The sequence below is a fragment of the Panthera tigris genome, chromosome D2 (genome assembly GCF_018350195.1).
Source record: "Panthera tigris isolate Pti1 chromosome D2, P.tigris_Pti1_mat1.1, whole genome shotgun sequence".
Classification (NCBI taxonomy): domain Eukaryota; kingdom Metazoa; phylum Chordata; class Mammalia; order Carnivora; family Felidae; genus Panthera; species Panthera tigris.
Genome location: NC_056670.1, coordinates 80,767,109 through 80,785,580, shown reverse-complemented (window position 1 = coordinate 80,785,580; position 18,472 = coordinate 80,767,109). Strand labels below are relative to the sequence as shown.

At 46.5% G+C, this 18,472-nt stretch overlaps 1 protein-coding gene across 1 annotated transcript in view; it reads left to right on the top strand.

Annotated features, from left to right (window-relative positions):
- ADAM12 (ADAM metallopeptidase domain 12) overlaps positions 1–18,472 on the top strand; it is a 347,118-nt gene that overhangs the window by 78,239 nt on the left and 250,407 nt on the right. The window contains exon 3 of the mRNA XM_042961006.1: positions 12,366–12,439. Within this exon, the coding sequence (XP_042816940.1) occupies positions 12,366–12,439 (74 nt within the window). The remainder of the gene's footprint in view (positions 1–12,365; positions 12,440–18,472) is intronic.

Sequence of the window (18,472 nt, the reverse complement as noted above, 5' to 3'; positions counted from 1 at the left end):
CTGAGAACTCCGCGTCCAGATTTGTCTGAGGATTCTCCTGACTCTTCATGTTAGCAACTAAATCAGCCTGATGGCGCTAGGTGCATGCACTTGGGGCCAAACCGTCGATGGTTGCAGGCCGAGGGGGCCTCACGAATTGCCACCCTGGGAAACCACACTGCGTCCTGGCACAGCGGTGCTGAAAACGTGGTCCCTGCACCAGCTGCATCGTCACCACCCGGGAACTTGCTAGAATCACAGATGCCTGGGCTTCATCCCGGGTCTGCTGAGTAAGAAACTCTGTGATGGGCCCTACAGTCCGTGTTTCAGCAAGCCTTCCAGGTGGTTTTGGGGCTCAGTCAGGTTCGAGCATGTTGTTTTGTTTACATTTTTTATTGGCTGGGGAAAAAAAAGAGAAGAATGATATCTGATGATACGTAAAATGATATGAAATTCGCGTTTCAGTTTCCATAAATAAGGTTTTCCTGGCCATAGCCGTGCTTGTTCATTTACCTTTTGTTTCTGGCTGTCCTTGCATTGCACGGGCAAAGTGGGAGCGTCAGGACAGGGGCCATAGCTGACACTATTTATTCTCTAAAATATATATTGTTTATCATCTGGCCCTTTGCAGAAAATGTCAGCCTGCTCTGACACTGTGAGTGGGGGGTGAAGGGGGACTGGGCAGACTCGGGAGTTGGGGACGCCGGGGAACCTCCGTGTCATGCCCAGGCCGGAGGAGAGAAGTATAATTGAGCCCCGCAGCCAGGGAACAGTGAGGGGGACCGGCTGTCGTGAGAGCCTGCAGAGCAGGTGGGGACCACACAGCAGACACAGGCAGAGCCGCAGAGCTGCTCTAGGGGAAGAATCCAGAGCTGGACCACTAACTCAACATGGGGCCGAGAGGAAGGAAGGAGGCAGATGACGGTGTGACTTTTGAGGCTGACGATGACACTAGAGATACAAAGCGGGGGGTGGGGGGTCACTTGAGGGAGTGTTCTCGGCAGGGGAGATGCGAGGCGTAAGTTGAGTTTTAACCTGCACGTTAGGGTTGCCGATAAGATATTCATCGGACGTGACCTGGGGGGCATTTGCAACCCATGTGAGGCTCAAGAGAAGGAGCGGAGTTAGGGATTTGTAATCGGGAATCTTCAGTGCAGAGGACAAAGTCTGCCGTGTCACTAGATGTATGACTGGTTGGTTTCCCTAATATTTTAACAGGAAGAGAGTTGGACTCGAACTTTCCTTCAGCAAAGGGTACGAGTCGAGGCCCTCTTTGTCCCAGATGGAGCCAGGCTGAAGATAGAAAACGATATCCTCGAGGCGTGTCAGGTCCTGCCTGCCTCGGGAAGTGAGGGTCTGTGTGGTGGCCCTGGGAGGCCACCTGAGTCCCTGGTTCGCTCTCCTTGAGTCCTCGGTCACTGGGCTGCACCATCCGGGCCCCTAGCCTGTCCCCGCCTTCCTTCTCCTGACTGGGAGGAGCTCCTGCTCCAGCCGTGCTCCTTCCGGTGCTCCCCTTTCCTCCCGATTCTGAGGCTCAGACACCCCAAGAAACCACACGAGAGGCCAAACGACGGGGAGCGCTGATGACAGTCACGCTCGAAACACGAATTCTCTGACGTCTCTGTGAAGCTTCTAGCGTGAGTTTTCATGGAGGATTTAGAGCGTGTTTCATAAAAAGTTGGTAATTAGCTGTAATTCTGTTTGTATTAGGAAAACGTGTTTGCGCTGGGCTTCAGTTAATACACAGTGACTTAGTGGCTCCGATCGATAGCAGGATTACTTTTTAAAGGGCTTATTATATCCTGTTAATGTTTATTTCAAAGAGATTACAACGATGCTTTATAAATGGCCCTTAGTGAACATATGAGCGGGATATTCTCTCTGGAAGACAGCTTGGATGCAAACAAACTAGCAACTCACGTCATTAGCTTCTTCCGACTGACGGTTCTGAAATGGTGTTGTAGGCAAATATGGTACACGAATGTTTCCAGACGTCAAATTAGTTAGACAAATGAACTTTGAATTGAAAAGCCAAGCTTTCCAGTTAATAAACACAGTGCGTGTTTTTTTACGGCTGTGTCTTTTAAGACGAGGCGAGTCATTCCCCAAAAAGCAATGCTCTGTGCTGTTTTCTAATATCTGGCCGCTGATTATAGCAGTAAGCAAACCTCAGGAAGTATTTCCTTCAGTATATGTCACGTCACAATGAAGCGCATTCACCATCTTGTACGGTAGCCACGTGGGTCTCACAGACTCTTCCCTTCCTTCTACGGTACTGATCAGACAGGTGTAAGATCTTCTTCCGTATGGAAGGGAAGAGCTAGGCGCCTTCAGGCATCTCCCCAAGATAGGCCTCCAATTGATGAATGTATAATGTTTCTTTTTTAAAACTTGTTAACTTGAAAATTATTATGCTTGGGGCGCCTGGGTGGCTCAGTTGGTTAAGCGTCCAGCTTCAGCTCAGGTCACGATCTCACGGTTCGTGAGTTCGAGCCCCGCGTCGGGCTCTGGGCTGATGGCTCAGAGCCTGGAGCCTGCTTCCGATTCTGTGTCTCCCTCTCTCTCTGCCCCTCCCCTGTTCATGCTCTGTCTCTCTCTGTCCCAAAAATAAATAAACGTTAAAAAAAATTTTTTTTAAATAATAATAATAAAAAATAAAATTATTATGCTTATTTCGATCTAAATACAGAAAACCTCAAAGAATAGCTGTTTGGGTACGTGGCAATAAATAATAAGCGACTGGTATTTTGTCAATGTCATGCTGCAAAGTGGCGGCTTCACCTGTGATTGGATTTCTAGCACTGAAATGCGTGTTCGTTTCATCACGCATGATGGTTTCCAAACAGACGTTATCCCATTTGAACCTCCTGGCAATTGCTCCTGATTATATCAGTGTTGTGTGGCTGCCGTGACCAACAGCCTCTGGTTGTGTCCTGTGCTCCAGACCTCACCAGGGTAAAATCAAGCTGTTCACAGGGCTGCCTTTTTGGGGGGATCTGTTTCTATTTCGTTTGAGATGTTGACGGAATTCTTGGAGGTCGGACGGCCAGGTAGCAGTGTTCTTTCTGGCTGTGAGTTGATGGCCATTCCCAGCTTCTAGAGGCCGCTGCGTGTCACATCTCTCTGACCCCAGCGATGAAGTATTTTCTGCTTTAAGGACCCTCATCATTACATTGAGTCCATTTGAAGAATCCAAGGTCATCTTCCTGTTTCAAAGCCCTGCCTTTAATCACACGTGTAAAGTCCCCTCTTCCAACTAAAGCCGCATGTTCACTGATTCCAGGCATCGGTACAAGGACATCTTTGAGGACCCATTACATTATTCTGCTGACCACACTGAGAGACAGGAAAAGCGCAGTTAGCCCTGTTTTCCCGGTGAGGAAACTGAGGCCCAGCAGAGTTACGTGGCCTCCGGCCCACAGTTTTGCGATCTGAGTGGCAGCGTCCAGCCAGTCTGTAGACAGATGCCCAGCCTGAGTTCTCCACACCCCTTCCAGGGCACAGCCTCCTCAATGGAAAAACACTTATTTCCAAGATGAAATTAAGTAGTTCATTTTTTTATTTAAAATTATCTCTTTGTAGTCAGAAGAGGAGAAACTGTTGCGGGTGCACAAACTTCCAATTTAGGATGCCCTTCAGAGAAAGGCTCTATGACGTCCTTCCAGGGTGCCGGAGCTGGTGTGACAATGCCAACGTGAATCTGGGCCCTGGTACCCAGCCAAGGCCTTGTCCACACGACAGCATCCCCCATCCCAAGACCTGTTTTATGGAGGTGCAGCCCGCACTGACGCTGAACATTCACCGGAAGCCATTTCCTTGCGCGCGGGGTGGGGGGCAGTCGTGTGAGTCGTTCGGGTACATGGCTGATGGCAGGGTCCCATCGTAGCCATTGGCTTCCTGCCTTCCGCGCCCTGATGTTCCTGAGCCCCCGGCAGGCACCCAGGCGCAAAGCTAAGGTTCTCTCTCCTTCCTTCCAATAACGATGTCTGAAGGCAGAGAGGCCGGGAGACAGCGGAGACCTGAGGACGCGGCGCCACACCCACGTGGGGCCGGGTGTCCCCTGGGCCCTGGTCACAGGCCAGTTGCAGCAACGTGATCTCACCAGCATGGCACCTGCTCCCAGGCCTCCATGCCACCACACCGTCTTGTCCCCAGGCCACCGTGTCACCACGTGTCCAGGGTACGGTTCCCCAAGCCAGGGGCAGTTAATAACCAGTAAGTGGTAAAATGGGCCTTCCTCAATTTTCTCCTACCCTGACCTTCCGCATCCGGACGTGGCTCTGATTTCTGGTCCTCCCTACCACCCCCCACCCTGCCGGTCTGCCCCGTGTTTCACATTGATTTACACTCCCCCACATGCCCTCCTCCTCCTGCCGCCCGCTCTGCACCTCTCTGCCCTGTTTTAGATTCTTTATCACTGAGGTCCGAAGAAACTGAGCAGGAGGGACAGGGGGTGCTGGGAGCCAGGCTGGGAGCGGGGAGTCCCTGGAAGTTTTTATCAGTCCCGAGAACAGATGTGAAGAATTCAGCTTCCGGCAAGCCCTTCCCACCCTCTTTAAAGGAACAGAACACAAGTTATTATCCTAATTCGGTGTCAAGGGGGTCCTCTGTGTGGTCACTTGTGTCCACGGTGGACATCAGCTTCCAGGGTTGAGGCAGGCAGCCCGTCGAGGGCAGAGGGACAGACTGTCGCCTTCTGCCCGGGGACAGATCCAACTGGGGAGGAGAGTCCCGATGTCCCTTTCATGCCCCCTGAGTTGACACTTATGGCTTCGGGGTTCCTTCACGGCCCCCTCAGACAGCCTTCCTTCTGCCATCTCTGACAGGCTTTGTACCTGATTCCATCATCCCACAGATGTTTCTAGGTGCTCCTGTTCTGGTGCTGGCAATAGAATGGGGAATGAGGCAGAAAAATTCCCCACCCGCCCCGCCGAGTTTCTGTTTTACTAGGAGATGATAGACAGTCAACAAGCGAAATAAACACACCCGTAAGTGATCACAACACAGGAAGTCCACGAGGCAGGCCAGGACCTGGGATTGTGAGTTCAGAGCCCCAGGGACATGGGGGGCGGGGGGCTTCTCTGAGGCAGTGACAAGTGGAGCCCAGGGAGGACCTCTAGGAAGAGGGTCAGCAGGTGGAGAGGCCTGGAAGCTGGCTGGAGCCTGGCCAGCTCAATGGTGGTGAGCAGAGTCCAGACCCCGCATGGTGTAAAGGCCATGGTTTTATTCTGGGTACGATGGGCCACCATTGAAGGGTTTTAAGAGAGAGTGTGGTCACTGGGCTGGTCCTGGTGGAGAGGGAGCGTTGATCTTTCCCACCTTCCTCTTTGGAATGGAAGGAGGCGCCGTAAAATAAAAATTGAATTTGAGATGCGGTAAGTTCGAGAAACCTGCGTCGTGGCGTTTTCCAGATTGCTTTCTGTCAAGTCATGTTGTCACTGTCCTCTTACAACCCAACGGTGAGCTCCAGGAGGGGGCAGATGATTGTGTCTGCTTCGGAATCGGCCCTTGTCCCCAGCCAGACACTGGGCACAGGGGACTGCAGACCCCTTGCGTACGGATGCCCGGAGCGGGGACCGGCATCATTTCAGTGGATCAATAAGGCTCGTAAGATGGTTGGCTGTATCGCTGACGTCATCTAAAATGAAAATCGAAACCGTTTGCTGCAAACTTAAGCATTAGTGATCAGTCCAGCAGCAACAGGATAAAGAGCTTGAACTCTGAGCATCACCCACGCCAGAGGCGCGCGAGGTTGTGACTTTTTGTGGCGGGAAGGGAGGAGGAGGCTGCAAATCTGCAAACCCCGTCACGTCACAGACACACATTAAGAAGAATCTGTGCTAAAAATAATCCGACATGTTAACCCACGAAAACCTTAAAAATGACATTACATGTATTTCCAAAGCGGATTTTACCTGAGATTAATATGTGCCATTCAGCACATTTTAACAAGGTGTTTGCTAAGGTCAGTTTCCATCGGGGGGAAAAAAAAAAAGATCAATGACTCATGAGTAAACATTATCATCATTTATGTAATAAGTAAAAGGACCCAAGCCACGCACCCCCCCCCCGCCCCGCCCCATTATGGCACTGTAATGCCTTCACTCCTTCCTCTGCGATTCTGCGGTTAATTCGATTTCGTCCTCTCGCAGGCCACGGTGTGCGTATCTTCCCAGCTGTGGAACCAGCCCACTAATATTAAAGTGGTAATCAAGATTGCCTCTAAATATTCGTAGCAATAAATGACTCCCTCGTGCCCCATGAATGCCAGGGCTGTCGTCTGAAGCATTTGTTTAGTGCTGGAGAGGGATCGAGTTATTTCACAGTCCCTCAAATGCAGTATTTTAATACTGTCATCCTGCTTGAAAAATTAGATCCCTCTGTGCCTCCAGTAACAACGGTTGAGATAAGTGAGTTTGGGTCAGAACCGACCATCCTCGGGGCACCTGGGCGGCTCAGTCGGTGAGGCGTCCGACTTCGGCTCAGGTCATGATCTTACGGTGTGTGGATTTGAGCCCCGCGTTGGGCTCTGTGCTGACAGCTCAGAGCCTGGAGCCTGCTTCGGATTCCGTGTCTCCCAATCTGTCTCTGCCCCTTCCCCGCTCGCGCTCTGTCTCTCAAAAATGAATAAATGTAAAAAAAAAAAAAAAAAAACAATTAAAAAAACAAAAAAGAACTGACCATCCTCTTTGAAAGGGTAACCTAGAAGCCAGGATGGGAGAGGACTTGGCTGTTGACCCTACGTTGGATACTTTCTTTCATGTGATTCTCTTCCTTCTGGTGTCTCCCTGCCATCTTATTTATTTTTTAATCCCTAAAAATTGGCTATTTTTTAAGGACATAGACACACCAAGGAGATGATGCTGTGTATCACCCCGTCCATCAGAGAAAAAGCAGTCGGTGGCATCCCTGCATCCATGGAAAGCTACATTTATTGATGAGATATTTTGTATCCACCAAATTCAAGTTTGGGTGAGCTCCCAATCACGCAGCTAAAAGAAAGGCAACACAGCGTGGATAATGCCAACGAGGAAGAAACCGTAGCTAATCAGCAAGTCACTTTTAGACATCTGTTCATTTTAACAGTTAAGTACAGTGTGCTGGGCAGGTGCACTGTGGTTGACCTCAGAGAGAGAATAGGGCAACAGTGAGGGTTCAAGAGATGACTTCTCTCTCTCTCTCCCTCTCCCTTCTTCTCCCTCCCTCTCCCTCCCTCTCCTTCCCTCTCCCTCCCTCTCTCTCCCTCTCTCTCCCTCTCTCTCCCTCTCTCTCCCTCTCTCTCCCTCTCTCTCCCTCTCTCTCCCTCTCTCTCCCTCTGCCTCTCCCCAGCCCTCCCCGCCCACTCTCTATAAAATAAAAAATAAAATAAAATAAAAACATTTTATTTATTTAAAAAAAATTTTTTTAACATTTATTTATTTTTGAGACAGAGAGAGACAGAGCGTGAAAGGGGGGGGGGGGTCAGAGAGAGGGAGACACAGAATCTGAAACAGGCTCCAGGCTCCGAGCTGTCAGCACAGAGCCCGACGCAGGGCTCGAACTCACCGACCGCGAGAACATTTTAAATTCTCCTGGTGAGAAATGCCCGTGGATACGTAAAACCAGGGCGGTGTTGTTCTGGCTGGCGCCTTACTTTGCAGAACTACCCGAGCACAGCATGTGGGGGAGCCGCCCAATTTCCGAGAGGAATTTACAAGAAGAAGGGCCTCAGAAGAAACCAAACCCGCAGACACCTTGACCTTGACCTTGGACTTCAAGCTTCTAGGACTGTGCGAAAATAAATTTCTGTCGGTTAAGCCACACAGTCTGTGGTACTTTGTTACGGCCACCTTCACAAACTAATACAGGGGGCTTCTAAGATACTGGCAGTATTTTGACTTTGCAGCTGAGGGGTAGGCACCCGAATAACTATTTTATTCTTTTTAACATTGTAGTGGTACATTTTATATACCCATTTGGATATGCTCTTCCCAATTAGAAAAGTGGAATTACGGGGACGGTCAAAACATTTCTGGCCCCTACTAATTAGCATCGAACTGATTTATTCAGCAAATGTAGTTCTCGAAGCATTCAATAAAAGACACAGTTCCATTAGGGTAATCAATATATCATTTTTCAGAAAAGGGATGCTGTATTTAACCAGCACTAAGTTCATTATCTCCAGTGCATAAAAATCAAAAGAAAATGGAATGAATACATGCTTTTAAGCTAAGCAATCTAATGCATTTAGTGGTTTTGCATGAAAATAGCTCTCTGTTCTTTTTCCCCATTGATTTCTCCTGTATCATCAAATCTCAACTAAAATGTACACATAAAGATCTTTTTTTTTTGCCTCCCTAGGGAAAAATGTATTCATCTGAAAGATGTTGACATAGGAATGTTATAACAGCTCCTGTAGAGCCTTCATGTGGAATTAGTATAAATGTTAATGTTGAGGCTAGTTAAATTTGGGGGAAGGAAAAAAGTGGGACTGCGAACATATTATTTTTATTCACAAATATAATTGTCAGAATTGACCTTTAAAATATGATGCATGTGTCAATGTCTTAGGCAAAGACAATTTATAATTAAAGTAACTAAGTTATTTACACGTACACATATATCAAATACATGCCAATAGACATACATACGCTGGGGACATGTTGACAAAATATTGAGACGTATTTTTGTTCTAATATTTTATTGTAAACATAACTAATAATTCCATTTTCTGAGAGAAGTACAAATTGCAAGCCCTGGAAAGCACATTCTATGCATATTTGTAATTAAATCTCAGTGTCAGAAAATATAGGAACATTTAGGCAAAAATCCCCGTGACAGACTTAAAAGCACTTTTACACACTGTATTAAAATCTAAAGAAGTGATGTGTGTTTAATGTTGCATAAGATTGGAATAGGAATACTAATTTTAAAAGTTCAGCAAACAGGGGCACCTGGGTGGCTCAGTCAGTTAAACGTCTGACTTCGGCTCAGGTCTGACCTCACAGGTTTGTAGGTTCAAGCTCCGCATCAGGCTCGACAGCTCGGAGCCTGGAGCCTGCTTCCGAGTCTGTGTCTCCCTCTCTCTCTGCCCCTCCCCTAGTCTCGTGCGCTCTCTCTCTCTCTCTCTCAAAAATAAATTAAAAAAAAAGTAAAAGTCCAGCAAACACTCAGAAATCCATACAATTCTTATGAACACCAGATAGTGTCAAAACACATCAGTTAAGACGTGTAATTTTTACAACATCGCTAGATGTTTATTTCATCATTAGCTGGAATGAATCTGTACAAAACAAGGTCTGTTTGAACCCAGAAAATATATATAAGCATTTCATTTACATGGAAATTTACCACTTTAACTCTCAAGCTTAAGTAACTTCTTCAAAAATGGTATCACTCATCAATTAAAATCGAGAAGAGCTTTCTGAATGTGCACTTAAACAAACAAAAACACTTGCACCTAATTATATCCCCTGAGGCACCAATATTTACAATCGTCTATTGCTTGGGCAGCAATTGAATGATGCAAATTTTAGGTCTTTATTACTGACTCAGAGATGCTCAATGAAGACGGAAATGTCCGTGGGCTTTTTGTCAAGGTAGGAACGTTCTCTTGCTCTGCTGTCCAGTGGTGGCAGTGACTAGCCACATCTTGCTGTTAAGTCTAAAACGTGTCCAGTGAAGGGGCGCCTGGGTGGTTCAGTCCATCAAGCGTCCGGCTTCGACTCAGGTCATGATCTCGTGGTTCACGAGTTCGAGCCCCGCGTCCGGCTGTGTTCTGATAGCTCGGAGCCTGGAGCCCGCTTCGGATTCTGTGTCTCCCTCTCTCTCTGTGCCCCTCCCCTGCTCACGTTCTGTCTCTCTCTCTCTCACACTCAAAAATAAACATTAAAATTTTTTTTTAAATGTAAATGAGTCCAGTGAGACTGATAAACTGATTTTTAAATTTTATTTCAATTAATTTACATTTAAATACATATGTGGCTAATGGCGACCATATTCGAAGTAGGAAACTACCCACATGTGCCAAGGGCAGCCCTGAAAATAAAGTTACGTATTGTTTCACCCTTTATGATGCTATCCCAGTCACATGGCACTAGTGAATGCATGTTTTAACTTTTTCCCAAAACTCGAGTGTTTTGTTTCATTTTGACTAATGTTGGATGTTGGAACTTAGAATCCATTTTCTCCTGTAACATAGTAACATGTGGTTAGTTAATCCACAGTGTAGCTGAAATGCTGTGTTGTAAGAACAGCCTTTTGAAATCTGGAGTTATGATAGGGCCTTTTAAAACTGGAATATTAGACAGGGCGCCTGGGTGGCTCAGTCGGTTAAGCGTCCAACTCGTGCTCAGGTCTCACGGTTTGTGGGTTCGAGCCCCGCGTCGGGCTCTGTGCTGACAGCTCAGAGCCCGGAGCCTGCTTCGGATTCTGTGGCTCCTTCTCTCTCTGCCCCTCCCCCATGTGAGCTTGGTCTCTCTCTGTCTTTCAAAAATAAATAAATGTTAAAATTTTTTTTTAAATCAACATAGATGGCGCGCCTGGTTGGCTCAGTTGGTTGGGTGTCTGACTCTTGATTTCGGCTCAAGTCATGATCTCAGGGCCGTGGGATTGGGACCTATATAGGGCTCCATGCTGAACATGGAACCTGCTTAAGATTCATTCTCCCTCTCCCTCTCCCTCTCCCTCTCCCTCTCCCTCTCCCTCTCCCTCTCCCTCTCCCTCTCCCTCTCCCTCTCCCTCTCCCTCTCCCTCTCCCTCTCCCTCTCCCTCTCCCTCCCTCACTCTCCCTCTCCCTCTCCCTCTCCCTCTCCCTCTCCCTCTCCCTCTCCCTCTCCCTCTCCCTCTCCCTCCCTCACTCTCCCTCCCTCACTCTCCCAGCCCCTCTCCCCATTCCCTCTGTCTCTATAAAATTAAATTAAAGAATTTTAAATTCTCCCAGTGAGAAATGCCCCATGGCTATGTAAACCCCCCATTTGAGACATGCTGGCCTAGGTAAAGGGGAGTTGGAAGTGACTGTACCAGAATCTCTAAGGATGCACAGCAGGAAAGGAGCACAGAGGGGCTTCATAGAATACCTTTGAGTTAGCAAATAAATTTTGATTTGGGCAAGGACTTTGAATGGTTGGGCTCAAAAGTAAGACTGTGGCACACGTGACCGCCCTGGGTTGGCAGGGCATGGGTTAAGGGACACTGTCATACAGGTGCGTTCTCAGGGCAGGGCAAGAAACTCATTGGGATTTCTGGGACACAACAGAGAACATAGGTGCCTGCCCCCCACTGATAGATGGGCACACGTGAGCTGGGTTTCCTGGAGCCCAGAGGAGGAGAGTGTCTGCCTCGAAGAAGAAGAGGTTGGCACAGATGTGTGCCCTATTCATTGATTCCTTCCTTCACCAACTATTAACTGGGCTTCTTTTATTTCTCTGGTGCTTTTGTGGACATAATAAGTAAGAGGGAGTCAACATACTGAGTTATCGCAAGGAGGAAGGAAGTTCTTCCTTACGGGGAGGGAAAGGGCAGGAGGCTAGAAGAAAGCCTACCGGGAAAGATGGGCTTGCAATGAGATTGAGGAGTGAGGTAGGATTTCCTCCACTTGCCGACGTTTAAGCCGGAACTGAGTAGAATAGCTGAGGGGAAGCGTTCCAAGCGGCGGGAACAGCATGCACGAAGATGAGCCCTGCAGAGGAGCTCGGTGTGTCTGAGGGGCTGGCAAGGCCAGTGTGGTGACAGCCAGGTGGTCGAGGAGAGCCATACAGACCCTAAAGTCCCAGCGCCAGTGCGGGCTCGTTGCAAAAGGGGGTGGGTTGATGAGGAGGTGTTTTTCAAAACACGTTCGTGTTGCCATTGGAGAATGAATGGGAAGAAAGCAGAGGTGGACGGACCCAGGTTAGGACGGCTTTGCAGGAATCCCGGTGAGAGTGACTGCACATTGACCTGGAGAGGGGTGGAGAGGTGTATAAGGTGTTACAGGAGTTGCAGTTTGGAGGGCAGCCCGAAGGAGATCTTCATGGAGTAGGAGGAACTAGAGAGAGGGAAGAAGGTTTCAGACGGGTCTTCACCTTTCTGACACGAGCAGTTGGGGAAATGAAGATGCCCTTTATGGAGACAGGGAAACTGAGGAAGGAGTTTAATCGTGGGAAGTGGGGAGAGTGAAGAAGGGTCTCAAGGGTATGTGGCCAAAGGAAAGGGGTCCGGGCCATGTTCACGCTGTCCCGGAAGGCGCTGCGTCCTCCAGACTCTGGTCCTGGTTGACCTGGTCTCCTCCACTGGGGGGTCTCAGACCGGTCCCAAGAAGAAAATGTATTTTTTCTCTGCCTCCGTGGCATATGCCTTCAGAGCAGAGTCAAACGTTGACAAGTGAATGTGAAACGTGTCTCGGCTGACTTCTCTTATTTATCTTTCAGAATCATCCGGACGTGTTGAATATTCGAATACAACTGGAAAGCAAAGAGCTGATCGTAAACCTGGAAAGAAACGAGTAAGTCACGTTAATTCTTGTTTGCCGCGCCGCAGGAGAAAGCGAGGAGCCGTGGGCTCAACATGCTGTGTCACCCGCCTTGGCATTTAGAGAAACAGAGTGAAATGCATGGGTTCATAATCCAGTTTGCATCCGAGGCTGGAATTAACTTGAAGACGTGATTCCAATGGAAAAACAAAAGAATTGTATCACTCTAAGAAAGAAGTCTGTGAATCAGCAGGGTTTTCTCTGAGTTCTGATGTTCCTTTTTTTTCAGAGCCTGATTTGTCAAGGGTAGAATTTAAGCATCTTCTGTTCAAATAACAGCATTCCATAATTAGTTGGCTTTTGGCAATCCCTGGCTTATATAAGGAGAAATTGCTTCAAATGAATAGAATCTCTTTTTTTTCTTTTTTCCCTGAGAAATACCAAGGGTTTATTTATCTTTCAGAGCTTGTCTCCAGTGGTACAAAGTATTTATTTTATCTTTTTGTTTAAAAATTTGACCTTTTTTTTTTTTGCAAAATTATATGAATTTCCAAAAATGGTATTCTATTTCTTTTCCTGGAGCACATGAATATTATTACATATTTTGTATGGCTTCCCAGTAGAAAACTGTGTCTACTTCAAGGCATAAAGTAACACAAGCCCTGTTCCTGTCATCCTTTATACCCTGGCTCTCCCCATGGGTTCCTCAGACCCAAAGGACCCCTTACTATGCTATTTGATTAGTACCAGGAAAGATCTGTGTGTTCCTAATAAGCAATCTGTAGTTAAAGCTGTAAATCAAGTTACCAAGTGCCGCATTATTCAAAAAGGAGTTTCTGTCTTCTAGAATTACTGGGTCCTATTCGTCACGTATCAGTGAAGTGCTGACTTTTTGCTGCAGTGACAGAGTAGGTAAGAGAGCCTCCCTGGAACGAGTTCTGCCAGAGACACGTGTCGCAAAAATCTGACTCTGTGTCTCCACGTGAGCAGGTCAGATCGCTTACTGTCTCCCTGCTTTGATTTGAGGGTCCCTAGCAAATAGGATAGCATGGGCTGTTCGTGGGGACCTGCGACCTGCCTCTTCATGTTTTCTGTGTGTTTACCCCTCACCGTTAAATGGGGTGAAAGCTTTTGTAAAGGAGCGTCCGGGTGGCTCAGTTGGTTGAGCGTCTTCACTCAGGTCATGATCTCACAGTTGGTGAGTTCGAGCCCCACATCGGGCTCTTTGCAGTCAGTGCAGAGCCTGCTTCGGATCCTCTGTCTCCCTCTTTCTCTGCCCCTCTTCCATTCGTAGTTCTCTCTCTCTCTCTCTCTCAAAAATAAGCATTGAAAGAAATAGACTTAAAAAAGGTAAAGCTTTGGTTAGCAGTAGATAATGTGCTTTTAGCCTTCCTTGTGACTTGGTGACCTTAAAGCAGAGGTTCGGGCACGCATCTTGGATGAGCAGGTTGCCGGGCAGAAAATTGTGCTGCCTTTGCTATGTTTCTCTTAGCGAAGTAAATACGTTACCTTTTTTTTTTTTCCATGTAAGAACGCCATGAGACATTTTAAGTTTTGTAAATTGCTCTTTGTAGGTGGTTTCCAACTATCTCAATGGACGAAACTGGGCATTCCCTGAAAGAGCAAAAGAGAGTAAGGCTTCTGGTGGTGATCGTGTCCTCAGTGGGGTTTTAGGATTGCTGCTGGCTTTTGGTGGCTTCTCCTTTTGTCAGAATTTTGGGAGATGCGGGGAACAGTGTGAGTGGCGCCCATCCCAGACCTTCAGATGGTGGTAGGACTCCAGATAGGAGAATGGAAATCCACTTAATAAAAACCTTAATTTATTTGTTTTTACTCTAAAAGGGATACATGTCCACGGTAGAAAATTGAAAATTGTAGGAGAAAAAAAAGAACAAAGAGCCAAAAATAAAATACTTCTACTACCAAACACAATCCTGATTAATATTTCAAGGGTTGTTCAAATACATTTTCTTCCTTATAAATAAGGCTTTAGGGTTTTTTTGTTTTTTTTTGTTTTTTGTCTTCTTGGTGGATGTCGTAGTCTGTGTACTTCTTCCTTTAGCTTTATAATGGGCGTTTCCATATAGAAATGCAGTCCTTAGTGCCCATCTGGTTCTCTGAGTCCGTAAGTGGCTCACTAGCCTCATTCATGGTTCTTTTTGAAAATGATTCACTGGCTATTAAGGCGGATAGTATGATATGCAGTGACTGTGGCACAGTGGCTAGTTTGTATAAAAGATCATTTTGAAGGGAGCCTTCATTTGTTCACTTCCAATTCTGGGCCCTTCACAAAATAATCTCAAGATAAGAAAAGTTGAAAACAAAATGATCGCTTCTTGATTGATATCTCTCTTCCCACCCTCCCTGTCAACTGACATTTTAGAAAGTACATGGAGAGTGTTGGGTATGTTTCTACAACATTCTACAGCTTTATTTTAATTATACCACTTATTAATACAATCGTAGAGATTCTGTTCTACTAAAAATAACATTTTCATAATTAGAGCATGCCAGTATTACCATTTGAAAGTTGCATTTCCCTGAAATACTTCCGAGTAATATTTTTTTTTTTGAGAAAAATTACATGTCTGTTCCATGTCGACTTCATTTTTGAGATAATACCAAAACTCTGCAATTTTTTAGGCAGAGCGAAATGCTTGCATCTTTCCAGCCCTTGATGCTGTTAGACACAAAATATAATCCATTGTCCAGGATAAAGTAGAATTTTTCATTCACATAGCCTTTGGCCCAATAGATCCAATTAGAGAGTTTATCCACATGAAGCTATGAGAACTCAAAGGTAAATGTTCACGCAAGATAAATGTGAATATTTAACCAGCACAGTAGAGAGCCTGGCTAACCAGAAGGTAACCTGTCAGTACCCTGTATCATGCCTGCAGGCTGGGAATCAGCCTTGCGTGCAGGGATGTTCACTGCAGAATATTTTACCTAAATTGATAGGAGAAGATTGATGCAATAAATTAGGACCCAGCCATGAAATAGAGAACTGTGCAGCAATTAAAGGTGACGATGGGGATCTTTCTTACTGTAAAAAGCATTCACGATGTAATCAATGTGAACAGCATGTTAGGTAATATTTTACATGGTGTTATTCAGTTTTGATTTAAAAATTATACACATGCCCAGGTAGCTCTGAGCGGTAAGATTATGGAAGAAATTTACTTTATTCATGTTTTACAACAAGAAAATATTACTGTTAAAATTAGGAAAACTTTTTATATTGAAGGAAAAACATTTGTAAAAGCTTAAAGGTTGAAAAGAAGAATATTGGAGTATTTATTAGTCATAAAAAGGAAATGCTGTGTTTTAGAAAGGCCTCCAGCAACTCTCAAATGGCTACAAAGCTCTGTTCATCGAATCCTGGGTCTTTAAGTATTCAGAAATCTATTTTAATTAAAAACCGACTTGGAAATCATAACTAAAATAAAGGTAGCCTCAGTGTCTCAACTCATAAGAGCCATATAACCCAAAGCTAATACTAAAAGAGGGTCACCTAATTAACCCTCCTCAAAAACTCAGCACGTACACCAATTCTACATGAAGCAGGGCGGAATTTGTATTCAATAGTTGTTTCAGGGAATCTCTTTTATTTGCCTCCTAGCATCCCTAATTTGTGCAAAGATTGGATGCTGTTCACTTAAAATCTGTGTTTGTATAGCCATAATTGAATGTTTAAAGAAACTCAAAGCTTCCCTGGAGAAGCATTTTTCACAGTGATGCTGTCTGCCTACAGAGCTGCGGGGACCGCTTTATGACTTATCATAACTCTCCTGGGTCCCCGTGGGCTCTCGGGCCATCCCTCAAACAGGTGCTCTGTGCAACTGCATCTTTGATCAAAATGCTTTATTGGACAGGCTGGCCAGCTTAGACATCCGTTTTTCCAGTTTAGGATAATTAGAAGTGATGGCGGGAGATCACACTCCCCCCGTCTCTCAGGTCCACCGAGCTTTCTGTTTTTTAGGCCTTGGCCCATCACTGACTGGAGGCAGGTGCTGCGGGAAGGTCCACGGCCCACTGAATTTATATCTGTCGGTCTTCGAGCTAGGGGAACTCTGGCATTGGCTTTTATTCCGTCTGGAATAATTCCAGACCTCTCTTAAGGGGCAAATCTAATTAATATTCACTCAAACGGTAGAAGAAAGGGCATTTTAAATTTGTCAGACATGGGAGTAAATATTTGGGCAGGTGTTTATTTGATAACATCTCTTGGAGCATCCTGATGCAGGAGGGAGAGATGTGGCCGGTGCAGAGATAGCGTCGGATAGGTTAGGGGTGGGCTGAATAGTCACCCAGAGGATACGAATCCATGGTTCGTGTTGACCCAAACCATGTTGGACAGCCGGACTGAGATGCGGTCAGTGGCCCCGGGGCTGTGTCCGAGGCCTCGTCCTGGCCCGCAATTTCCTGAGCCATCTCTATGAAGACATCAGAGGTGCACTGACCACACTTCTTAACAACACCAGGCTGGAGGGCTAACTGCTCTGCATCACAGAATCCGGATTATAGAGATTTCAGCAGTGTGGCTCAATGGGCCAAAACCAACAAGGTGAGATTTAATGAGGATAAATGTAAAGTCCTATGCTTGGGTTAGCGGAAAACAAACGTAAGTTCAGAAGGAAATTTACTCGTAGTTCTCATGAATGAGACCCACAAACTCGACATGAGCCCCTGAGGCCGTGTGGCTGCTCTAAGGTGATTGCCACCCGTGTGTGTGCAGGGGTGTCGTGGCCCTAAACCAGAGTGGCTGTTGTCCTGCCGCGCGGTGACCCTGTCGGATCACTGAACCCTCCAGAACACCCCCCCCCCCGTGCCGCTCCACGATGTCCTTAAGGCCAGGGTCTCAGCTTCCTCCTCCACCTGCGTCCCCAGGGTCTGGCTGGTAGTGGGCACCTGTTAAGTACTTACCGTGTGAGCGAAGGACGGAATGCGGACAGTCCGGACCAAGCCAGAAGTGAGTCACCAGGAGGTTAAGGGTCTGTCTTGGGTGGTGTAAGAAACTAATTATTCAAGGAGACACAGGGCTTGGAGTCAAGAAACCAGGCTTTGAAACCCAGCTCTGCTTCCAGCCACAAGCTTACCTTCTCTGTTTTCTCATCTGCAAGAAGGAAGACGAGTCTGTGCACGCTCAGCACTAAAAGATTTGAGCTCGTGTTGGTTTTCGAGATCAGGTTTGGGTGACTCAGTGACCCATTCCTGTGCACCCAGCGATATTTGTTACTTCGCCTAAGTATATTTTGGGTTCACCGAAACTATGATCTACTTCAAACTTCTTAAATTAGTGGAGATCAGATCATGCCTAATCTTGCCTGTGAGAGTTGATGATAGCCAAATAGCCTGATTCTGACAAGAGCTGGAAAGGATTAGCGTGCTAAGCTTTTGGCTTTTAATTTCACAATCTTGACATCTTTAGGAATTAAAAATTTTTAAGTTTTGGTGCGCCGAGTGCTGTTTTTTAAAAAATTTCTACTCTTGCAGAGGAAGCCCAGCCTGCCTATTAGAACCCCCAGCTTTAATTTGCCAGGGTGGGGGGGCGGGTGTCTAATTACTGACTCAAGTACCAGGGACAAAACCATATCTCAGAAAGTCTTCTGTCTACTTGCCTGGTTTTGTCTCTCAGCCGCTTCCCTTCCACCATCTACAAATCTTTATTAACTCAAATGATTGATAATGAGTTAATAATAAATCAATGAAATCATTTCTTTGTTCACTTAGTCATTTGTTCACAAATGTTTATTTAGTACCAAGACACTTGGGGTTGGCACTGGAGATAGAGTGAACAAGGTCAAGGCCTTGTCCTCTTGGAGGCCAGTCAAGGAGCCCAACGCTACACAGGTCATCACAAAACAGTAATGGAAGACAGCGAGTGGGGCTGAGAGCCGAGGAAGACAGTGTGGGGCCCGGCATGGCCTAGGGAAGGAAGGCATGTGAGGAAGCAGATTTTGAACTACACATGAATCGGACCAAGCCAGGCAAAGGAGGGCAGAGGGTAGAGGGTTCCCAGAGAAGGAGGGGCTGGCATAAACGTCGTGGGGCAGGGGCGAAGGA